The sequence below is a fragment of the Nicotiana tabacum genome, chromosome 4, assembly GCF_000715075.1.
Source record: "Nicotiana tabacum cultivar K326 chromosome 4, ASM71507v2, whole genome shotgun sequence".
NCBI lineage: Eukaryota > Viridiplantae > Streptophyta > Magnoliopsida > Solanales > Solanaceae > Nicotiana > Nicotiana tabacum.
In genome coordinates, this window is record NC_134083.1 from 84,457,678 (window position 1) to 84,482,465 (window position 24,788).

At 34.9% G+C, this 24,788-nt stretch overlaps 1 protein-coding gene across 3 annotated transcripts; it reads right to left on the bottom strand.

The window, feature by feature from the left end:
* Positions 1 to 739: 739 nt before the first annotated feature.
* LOC107776611 (uncharacterized) lies at positions 740 to 5,073 on the bottom strand. Of its 3 annotated transcripts, XR_012708832.1 has the most exons (3): positions 3,295 to 5,067; positions 2,430 to 2,488; positions 740 to 1,104 (listed from the first exon to the last, which is right to left on the bottom strand). XR_012708832.1 is itself a non-coding variant. In XM_016596523.2 (2 exons), the coding sequence occupies exon 1, from the start codon at positions 4,841 to 4,843 to the stop codon at positions 3,308 to 3,310; it is 1,536 nt and encodes a 511-aa protein (XP_016452009.1). In that variant the 5' UTR covers positions 4,844 to 5,073; the 3' UTR covers positions 740 to 2,751; positions 3,295 to 3,307. The 3 variants fall into 3 exon arrangements, 2 of the variants coding, with proteins under 2 accessions (XP_016452009.1, XP_075108239.1); XM_016596523.2 differs by having other exon boundaries at positions 740 to 2,751; positions 3,295 to 5,073; XM_075252138.1 differs by lacking the exons at positions 740 to 1,104; positions 2,430 to 2,488 and adding an exon at positions 2,785 to 3,028.
* Positions 5,074 to 24,788: the final 19,715 nt, after the last annotated feature.

The following is a 24,788-nucleotide window of genomic DNA, read 5'->3' on the forward strand; positions in this document are numbered from 1 at the left end:
CGCCTACACAATAAAGAATATAATTAGGCGTATCCCTCAAAATTCAACAAGCTCTTCCATTTATTATAATGGGAACAAAACTAGCAAAAAATTCAAGAAAGAAACCCATCATAGAAGGAGAAAAAGATGATTCAGAAAGTTGTATTAAAAAGTCTCTGAAATATCTTATTGTAACGATCCGACCGGTCATTTTGAGTATTACAACCTTGCTTCCTCCTTTACTGCTCAAATTGTACTTTACAGCTGTTGTGTGAATTGTCTGGGTAATTGGTTCGGGTCCGGTGAGGTTTTGGAATGAATTGGAATACTTAGTTTCAAGGTTTAAAGCTTAAGTTAAATAAGTAATCGGATGTCGACTTATGTGTAAACAACCTCGGAATTTAATTCTGATGATTCCAATAGCTCCGTATGGTGATTTTGGACTTAGGAACGTGTCCGAAAAATTATTTGGAGGTCCGTAGTGGAATTTGGCGTGAATTGCCGAAAGTTGAATTTTTGGGAAGTTTGACCGGGGAGTTGACTTTTTGATATCGAGGTCAGAATCCGATTCTCAAAATAAGCCTAAAGAACATTATATCCAAAAGAGAAGGAGCCTCCATAAACAGGCGGAAGTTCAATGGTGCCGACTCCAAATTTTCCTATTCTGGGATGATGTATGAGATTAATGATATTAGTTGGCTAATGGTCATGTTGAACACCTTAATAGGGAGATTCAGAATGCGAACAAGCTAGCACCAAATTTGAGAGAACTATTATATTCCACTTTATGATTTATCATTACATACTGATGAGATGATATCCGCCATAAAGCACACAATAGTACGGTATATATATATATAAAGAAACCCTAACAGCTAAGTATTACAAGAAAAAGAAGAAAAAAAAAGAAAGAAGAGCCAAAAAGACCTGATATAGCAACGTGATAAGATACATGAAACGAACGAACCAAAAAGACCTGATATAGCATCCAGAAAAAGTGAAGTTCATGAGGCAGCAACTAAACTATAAATACTCTAGGCGACTTTGTGATTAGAGTTTCCCAAGCAGTTGAACATACGTCCTCTTTTGGCACGAACAGAACATAGAACGCTAAATGCTCACAATCTGCAAGAACGTGACCATTCTCACTTCATGCAGACAAGCAATACGGCACTCATTTCGATTAATTTTTTTTTTTTTTTTGGCTGATAAGGTAAACATTTTATTAATAAAGGTACCAAGACGGTATAAAAGGTTACATCAAGAGCAGCCAAACACCTACAACAGCAGAACTTCAGTTACAAGTTTCCTAACGAATCCAAAAACTATAAATACTGATCCGCACTCTCAACTAAACGTCGTTTACACCAAAAAACTAATACTTTTTGCATACAATTAATTTTAATTGAGGAACCACAAGTATAATTGAGGCAGATTATAGACAATGGATTGAGATTAACAAAATAATGCCAGAGGTAGCATATAGAGGATGCTCCAGTTAATCTGAATTCACAAATTAATACGCGAACAAACTCTTCCTTATCAAAAGATACTCAACAAACTCTTCACTATTTACCAATCTGACTTTTTATTGGGAAAAATGAACGCACTTCTCAAACATCCAGAGAAAGTGGAGTGGTATGCTAACTAGCACAGAATGACTCCACATGCCGAATTATATCAAATAAAAATCATGGTTTAAACCGGGGACTTAGCAGAATGCAACGAATAGTCAAAACACATCATATCGGTACTGAAAACAGCTGACAATATGTTATACACATTAAATAAGTGCTCAGATCAACCTTCTTTTTTGGAAGATAAGAATTCACTCCAATCAACTAATTATGTAAGTAGTTTTGGGATCTTTATAGTTGTTCAAGGAACTGGAGGAAACTCCAGGGAATAGTCGAAAAGATTTCACTCATTTTCTCCAAAGTACAAAAGGCACAACCATATAAGCACACCAAACAACCCAAACACAGCACACTAGGAAGACGAATAACAAACTACCCCTGGTTGGGAGGCAGGATAACATCAACTGCTTAACTCTACATTCAATATTTGTAGTAAATCAGGTATCAACACAAAAAGTCCACAAAATGGAATCGGAAGGGCCTGTTTATTCCTACCTGCTAGGTATTCCCACTAAATGAAAAATATATAAAACTCGCAAACTTAAGCGCAATGCAACTAATAGTCAATTCACATTACATTGACGCTCAGAAAAACTGACGATATGTAACTCACATATATCAGCTCTGAGATCAACTAATTATGTAAGTAGCTTTAGGATCTTATATTTTTGTTGAAGGAACCTGGGGAGAATGATAAAGGAATATGGAGGAAGGAATTGGACGGTAAATGGTGATTGGGCAAAGAACATCAATCGGTCATTCCACGCTAGAAATCCACAGAAAAATGAATCAGAAGAGCAAGTTCATTCATACCTGCTAGGTATTCCCACCAAATGAAGAACATAAAACCTCCATATTGTGCAACAGAGTAACTGGGAATAAGGACTGAGTGATTCAGAAGATGGAAGTACATTATGTATAAGCAAGAACATCAAGCAAGATGTCGTAAGCTAGAACTTAGACATACAAAATAAACGGTGCTCCATGCTATAGTAGACATGAGATAGCATGTTGACAGTATTTAATAGCTAATCTTTTACATTTTTCTTGATCTTTTGGGCATGTTTCTCACACGGATTTCCTGAGCTTGTGTTCTAGATCACCATCGATCAGATACTCACAAAAAGCAGTTAATCTGAACGAAAAAACATGCAAAATCTCATTACAACAGCCACAGTGCCAGTTTAAAGAAATTCACATCGAAACCCATATGAAAAACAATAAATGACCAGAGGAAATACTGTATATGCATGATCAATCCGACATTACGATAAAGAAATTTATAAGATCTGACCAAGCAGTCAGGTCCACTAACTTACCCAGGATAGGCTTGTTCAAAATATCCAGCCTTGGTGCTATAGGCTGACCCAACATTCTCATCACTATCCCCGTCTTCTAACCGTCAACTTCACCTATTTTCATTGATAAAACTACTTATCTTATTAATTTTTTTAAAACAAATTTTGACTCAAAGGACCATTTTCAATTTACTTGAAACAGGACATGCAAAATTTAAAGGTTTCGTTTGCTATGCTAAACGCAATACATCTTTGGAAAATAGTGTGCTGCAAGGTAAAATGTTAGAATATGACTGCGTGAAAAGTCCCACCAGCAAGGACCAAGTAAGAACATGGGTTGAAGTCAATTACATATCAAGCAGGCAGAATAATGCAAATACCTAGCCTAATAGCTCAGGCAGCATAATCCAGTGATGCAGCTCGGTTAACTGCAAGCTCAATGATAGCCCTGGCTCGATCAGTCTCATGCAAAGAGCTCTCTAGCTCAATGAATTTGCTCCAAGCATTGCAATTTTCTGGTGACCACTCTAAGTACTTCTCGTAAAGCTTCCGACAACGGTCTATGTTACCGAGTTGGAGTTCCATTTCAATATACTTCTTAAATATCTTGTCCTTAGGAGCCCTTCCAATTGCTTCTCCAAGTAATAACCGTGCCTCCCTGAGTCTTAACTGCCGGATTTCAAACTGGGCAGCCAACAACCAGATCTTCGTGAATGAAAATTTCTGATGAGGAATCAACTTGAGACACTCCCTGTAGATTTCTCTGGTCCTTTCCATGTCCTGTGTGTCAATCTCTTCGTATAATGCATAATAAATCCATAAGTAAATGTATCGCTGCCAATAATGTTTCACTTCAGAAGGAGGAACATTAGCAATGGCTCTCTCGTAAACCTCTCTAATCCTCTCTTTATTCCCTACACTTTCTTCCAACCGAATATAATCAAACCAAGCGTCATAGTTCATCGGGTTCTTCCTTACCTCATCTTCATACTGAAACCTCCTTTTTCCAACTATAGCATCTTCAATGCCTTCACTATCACCATACTGCTTCTCGAAAACAACAAACTTGTTGTACAAATCCTCAGCTCTCCCTTTGGGTATATGATCAAGTGCAAACTGGTATATACACCTTGCCCTCTCTATCTCCTTACACTTGTCCTCAAACTCTGCAAATGCCACAAACAGTTTCTCAGCCTCGTCATCATCCACCAACTTATCCACAGCCCTCTCATAACAGTTCCTAGCCTGAACTGCCTCCCCATTCTTGATCTCAAAGTTAGCATACGAAATCCATGGACTAACCCTAGGATGACAATCCACGAATCTCTCGAAAATAGCACGTGCTCTTTCTACCTCATTATACCTTAATTCAAATTTAATGTACGACAACCAACCTTGTTCATCAGGCTTCCATGCCATCCACTTTTCAAAAATCTTCCTTACGGTGGCAACATTCCCAAGCATCTCTTCCATGTGGATGTACTTGTACCACAATTGATCAACCCTAGGTAAAAGGGTTACGGCACGATCCCACACATTGCGGGCATGGTTTATGAACTCGTTCTTCATCTCCATTTCAGCATACTTCAACCACATGGAGTGGTCACGGTATTCCACTTTAAGCACACGTTCCCAAATTGAACGGGCACGTTTGAAATCCTTTTGGTTCTCTTCCCATTTTGCATATTTCACCAATGAGCTCTTGTTCCTTTGACCTTCGAACTCCTTCCGCTTGTGATTGCGGTAGTCGGCCAGTTCAGTTTCGTCGGTGATTTTTTGCTTAGGCGGTGCTCGGATTTCTGCTTCCTGACATTCCTTTGCCTCCCGGAGGATTTGCTCAACGGTGATTTGAACTGGTGCCGGAGTTTTCACATTCACCCTTACAGGTCTTGGGAGCTTCACTCGAGTCGGTTCTGATTTCGACTCCATTGGAGAAATTACAATGGCTGTCGAAGCTCAACGAACACTGAAATTGAAACAGCACTGAACTGCTTACAATGGTGTCGAAGATTGAAATAACACTGAACAGCCTGTGGGTTTTATAGAGGGCAAAATGTTCACACACCGATTTCGTGTAGAATTGGGTTTTGCATTGTTACCGATTCCCGTTCAGTGTAGAATTTGGGTTTTTTTTTCTTTTTTCCTTTTCTTTCTTGGGTAATAAGTTTCACTAAACTTCCTTATAATATTTATTCAGTTGCATACATTTTGTATATTTTAAAGCTTCTAAAATTAGCTTAATTTGAAAATTATTTTTCTCAAAAATACCTTTCAAAACAAGTATTTTTTATGAGAAATAATTTGTGTTTGACTAATTAATTTGAAAAGTACTTTTAAATAGTTAGTGTTTGACCAAACTTTTAAAAAGTATTTTTAAGTATATTTTTCTGGAAAGAGTACTTTTCAAAAAAAATGATTTTGGAGAGAAGTTAATTTTGTCTGTTTCATAAAAATTATTCTGCTTCTACTTAAAACACAATTTTCTTTCTAAAAGCTTGATCAAACACCATAATTTTGAGGGAAAAAAATACTTTTGATCCAAAAACACACTTTTCGCCAAAAAGAAACTTGATCAAATAGGCTATAAATAAACTTGAACAAAGTTTTTATTTCCATTTTTAACCGTGGTTATTTTAGTGACTTGGATATATGTGAATTCTTTTTTCTTTTTTATAATAAAGACGAACATATCGCCCACACCAAAACAAGGAAAACTTTTAGCTGAAAAGCAAAGTGCAGCAACAGTTGCAGTTTACAACCCCATTTCTAAAAGCAGCAACAGGGAACTTCATCCCTGATAGCATTTTTTGTGAAAAATCATTTCATTAGCAAACAATTCTAATGATAAACTCAAATATAAAATAGATAATAAAATAAACTGCAATTTGTAAGTTAGGTCTAAATATTTCAACAAAATGAAGGATGTTATATTACGTGTTTATCAAACTTTCCGACCCCTTCCCACTGGGATCTTGGGGGAATTCTACTGAAAATGATGATCATGGAGCTGATAAGTTAATTTTTCACGATTGCTTAAGCAGTACTTGGACAAGAGTGGGCTGCTCTAGTGGTAAGCACTCTCCACTTCCAACCAAGAGGTTGTGAGTTCGAGTCACCCCAAGAGCAAGGTGGGGAGTTCTTGGAGGGAGGGAGCCGAGGGTCTATCGGAAACAGTCTCTCTACCCCAGATAGGGGTAAGGTCTGGGATTATATTGGGTTGTTATTGTTGTGTTGTTGCTTAAGCAGTACATGTGAATACGAAACAAAGAGAGAATGATCGTAAACTTACAGCTTGTTTGGATGGTTGTTACTCATTGTATCGTATTGTATTGTTATCTCAAAACAATGTTTGTTTTTATTGTTTCACTAAAATTGGTTGTATTGTATTGTTAAATTCATTGTTCCGGAATAATGAAAAGTCCCATTTTTTAAAACAACCGATTTGGTGTGGTTACATTATTTCCTATTTTTCTTTCCAATTATACCCTAACGTATTACTCCATAATTCTATTTTACTCTTTACCTTTTCTTTATTTTAACTCACAATCTCTCACCTATAACTTACTTTGTCTTCGTCCCTTTTTTCAAAACTTCTGACACGTAAAATTGATAATTTTGTTAGAATTTGCATGAATATAATTTCTTAATATATTTATAAGACATATTTGGTGATAAATTAGTAGAAAGGGGTTTTCTTAAATTATTTTTATGCGTAATTCTTGATAAATTTAATATAAACACTTGAGGGTATTTTTGTAAACTTATCAGTTACAGTACAGTACGATACGGTCAAACCAAAAAGCAAAATGTTATTTAACAACAATAAACAATACAATCTATCCAAACGTTATATTTATAAAACGATACGATACAATACAATATAACACAATATATTATAAAACGATAGGTAACTATCATCCAAACAAGCTGTTAATTACACGAGTAGGACTATAGAAGATCTACTAGGAAGTTAAAAGTGTTTATTTTTTAAAATAAAAACTTTTTTTAAAAGGGTCAACGTGTTTGGCTAAAATTTTAAGAAAAAATTAAGTGTTTTTCCGTAAAAGCAAAAACTGCTTTTCAAAAAATGAAAAGAGTAACTTTTCCTTAGAAGCAATTTTTGAACTTTGGCCAAGTATAGATTGGTTCTTCTATATTGGCAAAAAAAAAATTCAAATTGATTAACAAAATACAAGCTGCTACTCTTCAAAAATATTTTTCAAAGAGTAATTTTGGACAAAATTTATTTTCTAAATAAGCAAATCTTGAAAAATCTGTTGAATCTTTTTTATGGGTGTGGGATAGGTCGTTCTTAGGTGGGTGCGGTGTTAGATGAGCTGTCAAAAGCTGATTGGTTGATTTTGAGTGTGAAACTTGTCTAGAGTGTTTGGCTTACTGCAAATATGTGTTCAATAGACACATTTTCTACATACTTCACGTGCTCAATAAGCACAATACTTAGTTCAAATAAAATAATTAGACAAGTTTAATTGACAATTATACTATATATATATATATATATCAATCTAACACTCCCTCTCAAGCTGCTGCATATAAATCACATGTACCGAAGCCCCAAACGGAATGGATCGTTTCTGCCAACGAAATGAATGCAGAGCCAGTTCTGAATGCTTCTATGATCTGGAAGTTCTTGCGAAGAGAATAAGATGTTGCTCCCTTTTCCCCTTTCTTTTCTCGCTTTGACAATCTTCCCGTCTAACGTGGGTCGAGCGACGATATGCGCGGAAGGAAGAAACCTAAGAGAAGACGCTCGCCTCTTAGGTTATTTTTTTAGTGCAACACAGGAAAGCGCCCTCTTTTTTTTCATCCCTCTATCTTTTCTGATTTTGTATTGAACGCATAACGTATCTAGGACTACCCTTCAAATTCTATTTGAGCCTATGTTCAAGCCAAACCCACCTCCTATTTTACTAAGGCCAGAAAGAATGCCCGTCAAGTTCATATAAGGGAACGATTTCTCCAACCATTAAAGGAAAGGGTCGACAAAGGGAGGGAGGTGCAGCAGGGGACGGAAAACGCTTTCGGAGATTGAGATTTATTTTTCATCAAAAACGAAGAAGGTCGAGAATGGCCTATTGTGTATCTTATCTGAGGGAAACACGCTATTTTGACCTTCACAGTGTGATTATCGGGCCCTCTCCTAGGCTGCCACCCCATTTTCTATGAGAAAAGCCCACTTGACTTCGGAATGCCAACCTCGACCTTTTTTGCCTTCTCACTCTACTACAAAAGAGAGAATCCACTTTAGATAACCACATCTTTGCTAGGCAGATTATTGGAATGGCCGAGTGCACACTTTTTTGTATATATAATCCAAGTAAAGAGTAGAGTTACAAAAAAAAAAAAACTAATGGAGAACTACTTTCACGTTCGGCTGGGAGAGCAATTTTTTGGTTGACAATTCCTCGTTCCCTTTCGCGTAGAGATTGAGCACCAAAGTTTAAGTTCCGTAGATTAGTGCACCTCACGGGCTGTTTAGAAAATTGGTTCGTTGAATAGAAGTAAAACCTAAGGACACACGCTTTCTTTTACTCTTTCCTCGTCACCTTTTTTTTTTTTTGCATGTGATTGTTGATGATTCAATTTTATTTTGTTGTAATATACTTCAAAAGTAAAGATAGGATTGAGTTTGTGGCTGATGATTGACGAGCTCACGTTGAAACATTTAAGATTTATTTTTGATAATTCTTTGAGCTAATTTTGACTTACATTATATATCTATCTATCTATTTATACTATATTAAGAGCACGAATCCCCTTAGTAAAATATTGTTCGCTTTTTTTATCCTCTATAAATGTATTCTATATTGGATAAAATTGTAAATACAAATAAAGTATTTATTTTTTTGAAAAAAGGGTTGCCAGTAAAATAAAAAAGAAACTCTTTCTTAATTAATAACGTAAAAAACGGTCCTTCCATCCCATAGCTTGCAGGAAAAGTAAAACTTATCAAGGTAAAAAGTTAAAAAGAATAAGACAATAAGAAGAAACTCATTATTTAATATTCCTACTAATATAGTCAAAATTTTCGTATGTTATAAAGGAAAAAAGAATTAGACATTAAGTAGAAACTCATTATTTAATATACATATTAAAGAGGTAAATTTTCATAGGTTAAAATGGACAAAAAAAGATAGTAAGTAGGTAACACATTCTTTAATATTCCTTTCAAAGTGTGTAAAAAGAAGTCGATTAATACCCAATTTTTATTGGGTTGCTTTCATCAACCTATATTGTTTAGAATTTTGAAACCAAAGTCATTTAGAAAAAGGAGGAGTTGGACACTTCTATAAAAGAAGCCAATATTTCATATTCCTTTTCAAAAATTCTTGATAGCGTCGAGGTCTGCGAAGGTAAATTTGTTTTTATTTTGTATTTAACTTTCTGACTTTTAGATTATTCTTGAAGTTTAATAATAGACATTCTTCAGTTTTGTAGTAACAAAAGTTCTTGTAATTTTATTCATAGCTATCAATTCAAGTATGTAATTTAAAAGTTAAAATGTTTATTTTTCGTGAACAAATAATTTGCTATTTTATGAAAAAATTATATAAAAAAAGTAAATACATAAAATTAGAAACCAGTGAGCCTTAAATATTTAAGCATAGAGCAATCACACTTCATACAGAAAGATATAACAAATTAGCATGTTTGTTTTCGGTGGACATGTAATTTGCTATTTTATGAAAAATAGAAAGCAATTACATGAAATAGAACCAATGAGCCTTAAATATTTAAAAATAGAATAATAAACTTCTTAGAGAAAGATATACTAAATTTAGTACATCTGATAGTGTGCATATGGCTGAAGAATACGAAAGAGATATAATTAGCCTTATTACTAGAATGCTAGGAATATGAGTGCCACAAAATCTTTACAATCGTGGAACTTAAATTCTGTAATAATTGATACGAATCTAAAATATGTCTGCACCTTAATGAAGTCGTTTGAGTTATTTATATTTTTGAGTTATTTTACAATTCTTATAGTATTTCAATCAATTAAAGAAATAGAAGAATTAATATTTTTTCCTCGGGCGTTAAAAAAGATTTTTATTAGTTAGCTACCCATGTATGATTGTGTTTATAGAATGGCTTAAGAATATATCACGACCCCGAATTCCCTCCGTAGGATGTCGTGATGGTGTTTACCCGAAAAATAGATAGAGTTGAATTTATACGCAGTTCCGAAGATATGTGGTACAACTTAACACAAAATGTAAAGATAAATAAAAATGTGAATATAGATTGGAGAAATAATTAATCTGGACAAGGCAATCATGAACAGTGAACCTTAGGATTTCAAAAATAGAATCAGTCTAAGAAACTGTAATGATCACCCTTTCTTGTAGAAGAAATAATACTTTTTCTATAATGTAAATCTCAGAAAAAAAATATCCTTGCAGAAATAATAACCTAGCCTCTTTATAGTGGAGAGATTTGGCTCCAAGTATAATAAAATAAACATTCAGTAGGAAACCCATGCTAAATTAGCTTTTCCATAATTTCTACCAAGATTCCCTCTAGTGGGATTACAACGGCTTTTGTCTGCGAGCTCGATCTTGCTTAGAATCCTCGATTTTGGTTTGAGCTTGGTTTCGGCTCGAATTTATGATCTTAGTTCGAGCCCGACCCTGGTTCGAGCCCTTGAATTGATTCCAGGTCGATGTAGGTTGGTTTTTGGATTATCAGTATGATAGATCTACCCGCATCGTAGTTTGATTCTTGTTCGAGTTTGATTATGATATCGATCTCATCACGGACCGGCCTCCCCGGGTTCTAGGTTAGTTCGTGTCTCCCCTCCCCCTCGTGCCCCCCTTCGGGATCTTACTTCGATACACCGCCCTTTGAACCGTACCGGACATGCCAAGGCTGAAATTTATTTCGACCGTATACAGATGGCACCTAGTCTCTAAAATTAGGTAAGCCTATCAATGCGGAATAAAAATTTAAATCTGAAATAAATAAACTACAATTCAAACAATTTCAATTTCTAAAATCCGGTAGAAATAAGTCACAAACTTCTAAAAATTGTATCCTCAACGTCTCTATATATCAAGGTTTAAAGAAAAAAAGGGAAGCAACATAATAATGATAGAAGGGGACTCCGAAGTCTGCGGACGCTGGCAGATATACCTCGAAATCTCCGTGCACAGGTAACTCATTGAAGATGGGGCTGGTAAAGAGTACCTGGATCTGCACAAAAGGATGTGCAGAAGCGTAGTATGAGTACACCACAGCGCTACCCAGTAAGTGCCAAGCCTAAACTCGGTAGCGTAGTGACGAGGTCAGGTAAGGCCCTACTGAAAAATAATAATTTTATGATAAAATATTTAACAATAAAATAAAATAAAATGACAATGGAAATGAATCAAGTGGCATGTCACCATTTAATTACACAAAATAATGAAAAATAATATATCGTGGAATCAAAACAGAATTTCTTTTCAACTTTATGAAAATCACAACAAATAATCAAAGGCAACTATGGCCATAAATCAATATCAACAAGGGCACTCACGAGGTACCGCATCGTAGTCCCAAATTATAAATAAATTCACAATATCTCATTTCCTTATCTAACCGCGGGAGCCTTCACAATTTATTTTAAAGAAAATATTTTTTTCCGAAATAGCATCCCGCGTTTTAGCCATCCTTATCACACCGCATGACTTCTAGTAGTTCCCCCTACTAGCCACGCGTATCAAGTCACCCTTATCTCACCGCATGCATTTCAATACCCAGACCTTATACTACCGCATGCGTATCAATATCACAATATATCACAATTTGTACCTCAAGTGCTCAAATAATTTAACTTGCCAAAATAATTCAACAACAATATTTTTCCACAATAAAGAGCTTACGGCTCATGCCAAAATAAATCATCAATAATATTTTTCCACAATAAAGAGTTCACGACTCATGCCAAAATAAATCATTAATAATATTCAGGAATAAATAATTCAGCAAAATAATATTTCAAAATCTTTAATACGTTACTTCAATACTAATTTTTAAAAATGTCAAATACTTCGTATTAATAATATTTAATATAAAGAAAACCAACTTGCAAATAATGCACAGAATAAAAAAAAACCAAGTTCCAACTAAACAAGTAAAATAATTAGCAGAAAAAAGGTCAAGCAAATTTAAAGTATATAAAACAAATCAATGATGTAGAATATAACAAGATTTAATAATTTAATTAATATGCAACAATGATTTACACAATTTAAAACATAATCCTTCACATTTAGCCGGTGCACACGCTCGTCACCTCGTGTACACGACTTTCATTACATTACAATTAATACCAATCCTAGGAAAAATTTCTCCCACACAAGGTTAGACAAGTCACTTACCTCGACTTGCTCCAATTTAATCACGTAGTATGCCTTTTTCTCTATTTTCCGACTCCGATCTACTCGTATCTAGTCATAATTAATTCGATACAGTCAACAAAAATTATAGAATCAATTCCATAAGAAAATACTATATTTTTTTAATAAAATCCGAAATTAACTCAAAAATGGCCCGTGGGGCCCACGTCTCGAAATCCTACGGAAGTTACGAAATACGAACGCCCATTCAACCACGAGTCCAACCATACCATTTTTACCAAAATCCGACATCAACTTGACCTCCAAATCTCAAATTCTCATTTTGAAATCCCTAGGCCCAAATCCTCTAATTTCACCTCAAAAACATGTAATCTATTCAAAATATTCAATGATAATCCAATATAATTGACTAACAATGATCACATGTGACTTACCTCAAGATTTCCCGTGATTTCTCGCTCAAAAATTGCCTCACCCGCTTTTGAAAATGTCAAAAATGACAAATTTTCTCGGACCCTTCTGTTTTGTACATTGCCCAGTGCTTTCGCACCTACGGTCCCGCATCTGCGGTGAAATACCGCAGCCCAGCTGCCTTCGCTTCTGCGAGCTTTGGACCGCATCTGCGCCTTCGTAGGTGCGGAAAATTCCATCGCACCTGCGGGCCTGCCCGCATCTGCGGCATCGCACCTGCGGCCAATTTCTCGCTGGTGCGATTACACCAGAAGAAAGAAAAATTTTCAGATTTCTTCTAAGTCCGAATTTGATTCGTTAACCATCCGAAACTCACCCGAGACTCTCGGGACCTTAACCAAATATATCAACATGTCCTAAAACATTATACGAACTTAGTCAAAACTTTAAATCACATCAAACAACGCTAAAATCACAAATCATACCCCAATTCAAGCTTAATGAAACTTAAGAATTTCCAACTTCTACATTTGATGTCGAAACCTATCAAATCAAGTCCGATTGACCTCAAATTTTGCACACAAATCATAAATGACATAATGGAGCTGTAAAAATTTTCAGAACTGGATTTCGACACAGATATCAAAAAGTCAACTCCCCGGTCAAACTTCCAAACTTAAATTCTTATTTTAGCCATTTCAAGTCTAATTTCATTACGGACTTCCAAATAAAATTCCGATCACGTTCCTAAGTCCAAAATTACCATACGGAGCTGTTGGAATTATTAAAATTCTATTCCGGGGTCGTTTGCATAAAATTCGATATCCGGTCACTATTTGAACTTAAACTTTTAATTTTTTATCAAAATTCCATATCTCGGGTTAGGGACCTCGAAATTTGATTCCGAGCATATGCTCAAGTCTCAAATCACGATACGGACCTACCAGAACTGTCAAAATACTGATCCGAATCCGTTTGCTCAAAATATTGACCAAAGTAAACTCAGTTGAGTTTTAAAGCTTTAATTCATGCTTTAATCCATTTTTCACATAAAAATTTTTTGAAAAATTTTACGGACTGCGCACGCAAGTTGAGAAATGATAAATAGTGCTTTTTGAGGTCTTAGAATACAGAATTAATTATAAAATTTAAAGATGACATTTTGGGTCATCACAGAATATATACCTTTGAAAAAAATCAGAAAAAACTATTAAATCTTCAAAAGTTTGTGTTCTTACTAAAACTTTTTTTAAAAAAAAGCTTGAAAACTTGTAAAATAATAATAACTTATAAAGATGGAATAAGTTTATAGTTGAATTTATTTACCAAGATGATTGAGGAGCGTTTCTTTCTTTATTAAGTTAGTTATATAGAATCAACAATAATCATTTTAAGGAACTTATACTTTTTTTGTTGTAACTATTTTATTGTTCAAACACTATTCGTTAATATAATATTAATGTGATTTTTAAAGTTATGTATTTATTGAGATAGGGTACACGCGCAACACGCGTATCCTAAGAATAATTTATTTAAATATGTAAGAAGTCCTAATATTAATTTGTAGTCAACTAGAAAAGAGAAACGCAATTAATCCCCAATAGAATCCAATTTTGAATTACAATCGTAATACTTTTCCCTATCAAATTCAAAAGATAAATTCCATGTGATAATTGGATTCTTAGTTACCGGAAATAGGTAAAGCAAACAAATAGGGATATATTATTTATGAAAACTCCAATAATATTTAAATTTTGAAGTTTTGTAATAATAGGTTCTTCAAGTTTTGTAGTAACAAAACTTCTTATAGTTTTCTAATTATACTACAAAAAACGGAGTTAATTGCGGCGGATTATTATTTATATTGCGGCGGTTCAGAACCGCCATAACTCTCCTTAATGGAGACTAGAAGGACCGCCATAATCGATTCCGCCAAAAGGTATAATATGGGGATTATCGCTTTACCGCCATAATATGTAGAGGAAACTGCCGCAATATGCATTGCTTAAAATGGTTGTTTACTTTGCTTGTTATGATGGTTATTAACCGGTGTAATTGTTAAAAATTTACCACATAGCCGTCTATACATGACATAATCGTAATATTTTTAATGTTAATATTTTAATTCCACATTTATATCCTTTTTATTGCACCCTTATGCAATCAAGCACCCATCATAATGATCTCAACATAAATATAGAGAATTAAATAAGCAAAATATTCGTCATATTAAAACATAAGTGCCCAAAATCCATATCATCAAAGATTCAAGTTTTAGTTCGAGAAAGTTATTCAAGAATTACAATACCAAAAAAGCATAGTTCATCCTAACAATGATTACTAGTTGTCATTTGCTCTCTTCTCATTGTTACTTTCGTCAAAGGATCTTCTTGGCCTAGTTGGTGACGGAATATTAACTCCTAAATCGTGTGCCTGCATAAAAAAACTAATTGATAGTCTCAAACTTTTAAACTTTTATAATTGCAATCAGTTGATTAAGAAGCCGACTCTAAAATACTTTGCATTTTCTTCAATACGGCGATCAATGTTCCCTTCATTAAATATTTTTGCTCTAATTATAGGCTCACAGAAAACACCAGGCTCATCGACATCGTTCTTTGTGAACCCAAATTCATCGTTGATCATTGTTTCCATTGGATCTTGGGGCTGTATTTCTTCTATTACATGTGTGTTGTGAGAAGTTTGTGACATAGTTGTATTTGATTCTTCACCATGTAAATACCAAACTTTATAATTTTTTGAAAAAGGCTTACAAGTCAGATGCTCTTTAACTACATTTCTTCTTTATCACTTATTAAAACCACATTGCAGACACGGACACTTAATTATGTGCCCATCGATAGAACCATGTTCAAACAAAATCCAAAAAATTTCTTAGCCCACGTGCATATTCAGGTGTGTTTCATGATTTGCTAATCCAAGATTTATCAATTGGCATAGCTAGAAAGAAAAAAAACAAAATAACATCACAATATCAAAACAAAAAAAGCTAGCTAGTTCATAACTTTTGAAAAATCTGTAAATGGAAACCAAAGCGAGAAATAAACAAAGAAGTGAACAACTTGTTTATGGAAAAACAAAAAATACAGCATGCAAGAACTACCTAAAAGAAAGGAAAAATTTACACCGATAAGAGCTATACCTATCAAATTGTTCATTGTCGACGTCATCCCAATAGCTTCAGCTACCTATCAAGGGCATATATAATAATTTAGGTTAGTATATTAGACTAAACAACACAAAAATTATCAAAATAAGCTACAAAAGTTTACAACGAAAGGCAGGGGCTGAAACATCGTACTGGTCCACTATTGGTAAAGGGTACAGTATCAACTGTTGTTGCTCATATACTCTCAAAATGAACAATAAATAACATGTATATTCAACTTCTGATAGCCAATGAGCCTAGGATTTGTATGCAGAAAGTTTGATTCCGGAACTAAAGTGTGGTCTTTTTGGACTTAAATGACGAAAATAGGTAAAAAAATAAATAACTGATTGCTATTTTATATATCGCACGGTTATTAACCGCGCTATATCTTAACGACACATTTGTCCGTTAAGATATAGCGCATGTAATATATGTGCCACACTCAGTATTTACAGTTATAATATATTGACTGCATAGAGCATCATTGACGTGCGTTATCCATCCTTCACTTCACTTCTCTCCTTATTTTTCTTGTCTCTTGCATTATACAGAAATAGTATTTTTCTTGTGGAAAATTTCTATCAACTTCATTATTGATAAAATCCTTATGGTTGTGCCTACGAAGCATAATCAAAAGGATTTATAAAGTTGATGTGTAATTAACTTCTCCTTATCTTGACATGAGGTTTCTCGTAGTTAGTTGTCTCATTACTTTAAAAACTATAAACTTACTGTCAGATTTTAAATTGTTTCATTAATAAATTACTAATCACCCTAATAGTAGTGAATTTTTTGTCTTTTCTATTTTTCTTTTCAACCAAAAAGCAATATATCCTCATTCTTGGTAAAATTATATTATTGTAATAAATATCAAACCTCAACTAATACAATTTATCGTTCTTATCATGTTTACGAATTTTCTGGTGATAATTGAGTTTTTATTTCAAAGTTGAGATTGATGTTTTGGAACCAAATGTTTGAGGTAAAGATTTGTACTTGTTATTCTATCTCCCTGTTGATATTTATGCATTTCATTATGGTAAGGGAAAGTGATAATGCACGAAAGGTGATGTCGTGCCATATTGTAAGTGATAATGGGTAATGCCGTGCCATATTGTGAGTGTTAATGCACAAATGGTGATGCCGTGCCATATTGTGAGTATTAATGCACGAAGTGTGATGCCGTGCCATGATATGAGAGTTAATGCCCGAAGGGTGATGCCATGTCGTTTCTATTAATTTTATGGTGAGATTGAGAGTAAAAGCACGAAGGGTGATAACGTGCATTTTTCCTTACTGTATTCACTATTCCTATTGATTCATGGTATATTGCTTGCTCCGGTGATCATTCTGCTGTAGTTCTTTATCTTATATTCCCCTCCCGACATTTCCTGTTTAGTTTTTCTGTTTAGTTCTTCATTTCTGTTATTTGCATATACACTGTTAAATTGTACAGGTTGATTTGTAGGTGCCTTGCCTTAGCCTCGTCACTACTTTGTCGAGGTTAGGCTCGACACTTATCAGTACATGGGGTCGGTTGTACTGATGCTGCACTCTGCACTTTCTGTGCAGATTTTGATACCGGCTCAGGTTGATCGAGATTTGCTACTGGTCCGCTGTCCGGAGACTCGAGGTAGATCTGTCGGCGTTCACAGACCTTGAAGTCCCCGTCTATCTTTTATGTCCTACTGTTTTCTTTCATTCAGACAGTTGTATTTCTTTCAGACTATTACTTGTAGTAAATTCTAGAATGCTCGTGAATTGTGACTCCAGATTCGGGTGGTAGTAGTTAATACAGTTTTTATGATATTCCGCACTTATTATATTTCATCTTAGTTAATTATTGTTAATTACTGAACGGAAATAAGGAATTGATTAATGATTCTCTAACGTTGGCTTGCCTAGCAAGTGAAATGTTAGGCGTCATCACGGTCTTGTCGGTAGAAAATTTCGGACCGTGACAAAACCAATTACTCCAGCAAGTCAAATAACAACCGTAAAGCAAAATTTGAACTGTAAATGAAAAGACGGGATTGTAATACTCGAAACGACCGGCCGTCGTTACAATAATATGCTCCATTGATAGTATTGAACTAAAGCGCCATGAAATTGCTCGTTAGAAATACAGAAAATCGCTCTTAAAATTTCAAATGAAAATTAAAGGGAGAATTAATTTTCAATTGCAAGAAGATTCATACCAACTCATTTTTATTTATTTATTTATTTTTTTATTTTTTTGCAAATTTCAGGTTTGCCAGAACAAAATCATGGAGTATATTTTTTCTTGAAAGTCTACCCTACAGATTTCAGTGTGTATTTTCTATACGAAGATATTTTTCTTTTTAAATTAAGTAGATGATTAATACTTCAATCATTGCAAAAGACTCATTCTTATTGTATGAAAAGCATCAGAAATATATAGCCAAACGTGCACACCTAGCTAATGCTAGAGACAAGAAAAATAAGGAGACAAGTGAAGTGAAGGATGGATACCGCGTGTCATTTGATGCGCTATGCAGTGAATATATTATAACTGTAAATATTGTGTATAATGCATATATTACATGCGCTATACCTTAACGGATAAACGTGCCGTAAAAGTATGTAATATCCATCCTTCATTTCAAGACTCCATCAGGCATTTCATTGTGACCAAGAAATCTAATACTCCCTCCGTTTCAATTTATGTGAACTCATTTGACTGGGCACGGAGTTTAAGAAAAGAGAGAAGACTTTTGAACTTGTGGTGTAAAATGAGGCACATATATTTTGTGTGGCTATAAATCATTGCATAAAAGTAAATTGTTTCCAAATAAGGAAAGAGGTCATTCTTTTTGATACGGACTAAAAAAGAAATATGTTCACATAAATTGAAACGAAGGGAATAGTATTTTTCTTGCCGAAAATTTCTATCAACTTCATTATTGATAAAATCCTTATGGTTGTGCCTACGAAGCATAATCAAAAGGATTTATAAAGTTGATGTGTAATAAACTTCTCCTTATCTTGACATGAGGTTTCTCGTAGTTAATTGTCTCCTTTCTTTAAAAACTATAAACTTACTGTCAGCTTTTAAATTGTTTCGTTAATAAATTACTAATCACCCTAATAGTAGTGAATTTTTTGTCTTTTCTATTTTTCTTTTCAACAAAAAAGCAATATATCCTCATTCTTGGTAATATTATATTATTGTAATAAACATCAAACCTCAACTAATATAATATGCTCTATTGTTATTATTGAACTAAAGCGCCATGAAATTGCTCGTTAGGAGTACAGAAAATCGCTCTTAAAATTACAAATGAAAATTAAAGGAGAATTAATTGTCAATTGCAAGAAGAATCATACCAACTCCTTTTTTTTCCAGTTTTGCCTGAACAAAATCATATATTTTTTCTTGAAAATCTACCCTACATATTTCAGTATATATTTTCTCTACGAAGATATTTTTCTTTTTAAATTAAGTAGATGATGAATACTTCAATCATTGCAAAAGACTCATTCTTATTGTATGAAAAGCATCAGAAATATAAAGCCAAACGTGCACAAGTAGCTAATGCAAGAGACAAGAAAAATAAGGAGAAGGATGGATAGTGCATGTCATTAATGCGCTACGCAGTCAATATATTGTAACTGTAAATACTGTGTATAGCGCATATATTACATGCGTTATACTTTAACGGACAAACGTATCGTTAAAGTATAACGCGGTTATTATAAAATGATAGTTAGTTGTTTTTCACCTATTTTCGTCATTTGAGTCTAAAAATACCACACTTTGGTTCCGGCACCCAGAAAGTTGAGGTGCAGAATTCTAAAAGTGACACCTATTTCTTTTGTCATAGAGAGGAGACATTCACCTTCATAGTTACCATGCAGTAGAAAACAATTGAGTAGATATCAAAATAAAACGTAAACCAACGAGGATCTGAGATATTCCTAAGGATGAAAGAAAGTTGTTTCAACAAAGTCATTGCAATTACAACATGCAATCAACTAGATGTCAAAGAAAAATAACAAAAAATACACTAAAAACTAATAGAAAGAAGAAAAAAAACCATTAGTAGAAATTTTGGAAAATCACTATAAACTTGACAGAAAACTTGCTGATAGATATGCATACTGACTTAATTTGAGAAGCCATTGTAACGATCTGACTTGTCATTTTGATAATTAACGTTCCGTTCGGCGGCTTAAGGTCTCGAGCAGCTTTGAAATGTGTATTATGACTTGCGAGGGTGGTCAAGTTTGGTTTTCGGATGATTCAGGATTTAATTGAAACAACAATTCTTGTTTTGGAAGCTTAAGTTGAAATAATTGACCGGATGGTGAATTATGTGTAAACGACCCCGGAATGGAATTTGGATGGTGCAATAGCTCAGTAGGGTGATTTCAGACTTGGGAGTGTGTCCGGATATTTATTTTGAGGTCCGTAACTAAATTAGGCTTAAAATAGCAAAAATAAGAAATTTAAGTTTGGAAGTTTGACCGGGGAGTTGACTTTTTGATATCGGGATCGAAATCTGATTCTGGAAATTGAAACAACTCTGTTATGTCATTTATGACTTGTGTACAAAATTTGAGGTCAATCGAAGTTGATTTGATAGGTTTCGGCATCAAATGTAGAATTTGGAATTTCTTAGTTTCGTTAGGCTTGAATTGGGGTGCGATTTGTGGTTTTAGTGTTGTTTGATGTGATTTTAGGCCTCGACTAAGTCCGTAATATATTTTGAGACTTGTTGGTATGTTCGGACGGGGTCCCGAGGGGCTCGGATGAGTTTCGGACTATTTCTAGGCCATTTTAACTGCTGGTTGTTTTGCTACAACAGTGTGCATCGCAGAATTTTCTGCTGCACAGGATTGACTTTGGAAGCTTATATCTCGTAATCTATAAGGAATTTGGCGATAATCCAAAAATAAAAGTTGTAGCCCTTTGTATCTAGGTTTCCGAAATTTAAATCGTTTGGCAGTTGGAGTTGGGTACAAGAAGTTATGGTTAATATACTATAGGCTATCGGGGAAGAGTTTGATGTTTTCAACATAAGCATGTAATGATCCAAAGGTACATTTTTAATTTTAGGAATCGAAATTCAATTTCGAGACTTCTGGGAGTTTTATAATGAATTATAGGAATGATCTAAAAAGTTTGGTCTAATTTCATCAAGTCGCGTTTGGGTTGTTAGCACGAAACACAAGTTAATTGTTTAAAAAGTGAAATTAGTATCACATTGAGCAAATGAACTCCAAATTGAGTTTCGATTTAAGGACTAGGTTCGTATTATTATTTGTGACTCACAGGAATAAGAATCGTTGAATTCCGAGTTCGTATGATGGAGTTAGAGCCTTTTTAGTGAAAATAAATATTGTTGGTGCAACAGTTTCTGGTCACCTTTAGCGACCATATTTGGCAGTTTTAGCGACGGAAATTGGGCTTTTAACGACCAGAATAGTCTTTTTATTGAGTAGTTCTATTTTTTTTTCAGCTCATTTCAATATTTTTTGATGAAAGAACATGACTTGGGGCGATATTTGAGCAAGCAATCACGGAAAATCTTGAGGTAAGTCACTTGTGATCATTTCCACTCCATAATATTGAATTATCATCGAATAATCCGACTAGATTACATAATTTTGAGGTGTAAATGGGGGGATTTGGACCTAGGGATTTGAAAATAAGATTTGAGAATTTGGAGGTCGAGTTGATGTCGGAATTTGGTTAAATTGGTATGGTTAGACTCGTGGTTGATTGTGATTTCAGATTTTGTAACTTTTGTCGGGTTCCGAGATGTGGGGCCCATGAGCGATTTTTGGGTGAAATTTCAGATTTTGATGGGAAATCTATATTTTTATATGGAATTAATTCCTATAATTTGTTTTGACTGAATCAAATTATTTATGACTAGATTTGAGGCGTTTGAAGGCCGATACGCGAGGCAAAGGCATTGTAGAGTAAAGAATTGCATGACTTGAGGTAAGTAACATTTCTAAACTTAGTTCGGAAGGTATGAATCCCTAAATGTTGTGTTATTTAATTGTTGGAGGTGACGCACATGCTAGGTGACGAGCGTGTGGGCGTGCACCATAGAAATTGTGACTTAAATACATGTTATGGAGTTGTAAAATTAAAGAATCATGTTATTATCCGCGTATCCTCCACATGTTAGAGAAATTGAGCTGAGGCTCATATTAAAGATCATATTTAGGCTACGTGCCGATATTTTAGGACTCATAGGGTCGTGTTGCTGTTGAATTAATTATTTTAAAATGTACATTTCATACTCAGTCATGGTCATCCATTGTGAGAATATTTATAGGATCGGGACTGCCCGCCTGCAGCAGGCCATATCAGCTTTATATATATTATTATTATTATGGGATCGGGTTGCATGCCGCAGTAGGCCTTATAGGCTTTATTGTTCTGGATCGGGGCTGCACACCGCAACAGGCCTTATTAGCTTTATTATTATATAGATTGGGGCTGCCCTGCAGCAGGCCTTATAGGCTTATTTATTATATGGATCGGGACTGCCCGCCTGCAGTAGGCCATATCGACTTTATATTACGCTTGGGTTGAAGGAGCCCCTCCAGAGTCTGTACACACCCCCAGTGAGCGTAGATGATTATATATTCGGGATGGACTTCCCAGGGTATGGACTTGCCTTACTTGTTTATATTGTGATGAATTTCCCTGGACATGAATCTTGTCCGTATCATTTACATTTGGGAATGAATTTTTGAGGGCTGGATTGGCCTTATACGGTACTGAGTGACTGACTATCACTCGATATGTATATATAGGTTGGTCTTATACGGTACTGAATGACTGACTTTTAGTCGATGTGTATATATATACGGGATGGAATATCCCTGGGCTGGATTGGCCATAAACAGTACCGAGTGACCGAATGATTTGTGACCAGTAGTACATGAGGTCTTACCACTGAGATGTCATATTCCTCATATCATGCAGTATTGATCTATTTTTGCTTGTACTGAGTTTAACTGTTGAACTTGAAAGTATGCCTTCATTTCTGTACCATTATTTATGTATTGAACTGTACCTGTAGAGCTCGTCACTGCTTTCAGCCCAGAGGTTAGTTTTGTTACTTATTGAGTTGGTTGTACTCATACTATACTCTGTACCTTGTGTGCAGATCCATGTTCTTTCGGACACGGCGACTGTTAGATCTCAAAGTACTATCAGTTGGAGACTATCAAGGTAGCTTCCTGGAGTCCTCTTAGCAAATTCTATTTGTTCTTCGCCGCTTTGGGACTGAACTTGACTATCATTCTTTCAGTTATTGTACTGTTCTATACTTTCAAACAGTGTTTTATCAGTCAGACTTTATTATCATTTAGATGGTCATGTACTCAGTGACACCGAGTTTTGAGAGTATAATTGTACCAAATATTGTGGGATTTTTTTTGTAAAAATCTAATTATTATGTTTTCAAACTTAAAAGAATTTGGGATTTATTGAGGTTATTGGCTTGCCTAGTATCGAGATAGGGGTCATCACGATATGTGAGATTTTGGGTCGTGACAGCCATGAATAGGAATTTTAACTTTGTCAATCTCCCAAACATACATGAACCCTAGCAAATAGAAAAGAGAAATCAACAGCTAAACTAGTAAAATCGATGGCTAAATCAGGGAAATCGACGACCAAATCGGTGAAATTGACGGCTAAACTAATAAATTAACAGCTAAAATCAATGATTTAAACTGATGTTCATCCAATACAGACACATGTACGCCTTAAATCAATGAAATCGGTGGCTAAATCAGTAAAATCGAAAGCCAAATTAGTGAAATTCACGGCTAAAATCAATGCTTTTAACTGACATCCATCCAATACACACACATGCATGCCTTAAATCAGAGAAATCAACGTCTAATTTAGCATTTTGAAAGGAATTACACGAACTACTTGAAACAAGAGACAAATTGAAATGAGTATTTATTAACAAATTGAAATCTGATTTCCTTACAAAAAGCTAGATGATTGGAAGAATCCTTAAACGATTTGGGAGAATCGTCTTTTTGAGAGAGAAGGCGTAGAGAAAAAGAGAGAGAGAGAGAGAGAGAGAGAGAGAGAGAGAGAGAATAGCATCTGTTTTGATAGGGGAGTTCAAAATATGTTGAGGGAAAAGAATTAATTAAAAATGTGAGAATTAGTGGCGGTTCCAAAACGCCGTAATTAAAATTGAATGTCGTATTGTAGCTATTGGTTGGTAAGCTTGCAATCAAGTTATTGCTATCTTACGGGGAGGGGGGGGGGGAGGATCGTTAGACCGTAGCTTGTTGCTGAAAAACGTTGCTAGGCTAGCCTTTTCTTCTATGTCTGGTGGAGCTATTCCCAAACAGGCTTACATGTAGCTACAACTGCAGAGGATAGTCTCTAAAAGCTACAACCGCCTAAATAAGAATGAGAGTCTTTCAATTAGATGTGCTCCTTTGGCTGGGTATGAGAAAGAGCGAGAGATAGTTGGTCTAATAACTAGTCGTCAGCACCGGCAAAGATCTCTTGATTCCTCGCGGCCGGGCTGTCTTGGAAGCAAGCTACCTCTTGCCTATCTCACCTCCTTCCTTCAGCTGGGTCGGAAAATCCTTCTCTGCTTTATTAAACTCTTCTCTTAGGCGAGAGCTCACTCAATTCCTTTTTTAAACTTTCGCTAAACAGTATCGAGAATGACTGGAAAGGTGAAAACAAGACTAGATATAATTTGATCATTATGAACAAATCCAAAATCTGTTCACGTCAGGTATAGAGGCCGTTAAGGATGTACTTGCTTTTCCTTTTTTTTTTTGTCAAGACTGGGTTGGTGTTCAGTGTTCCACTTGTGATGCCTATGCTTTTCAAGCCTCATGATTGAGAAAGAAATCTTTCAAGCGCAGCTTTAACTGAATCTGTTATAGGGTAGGA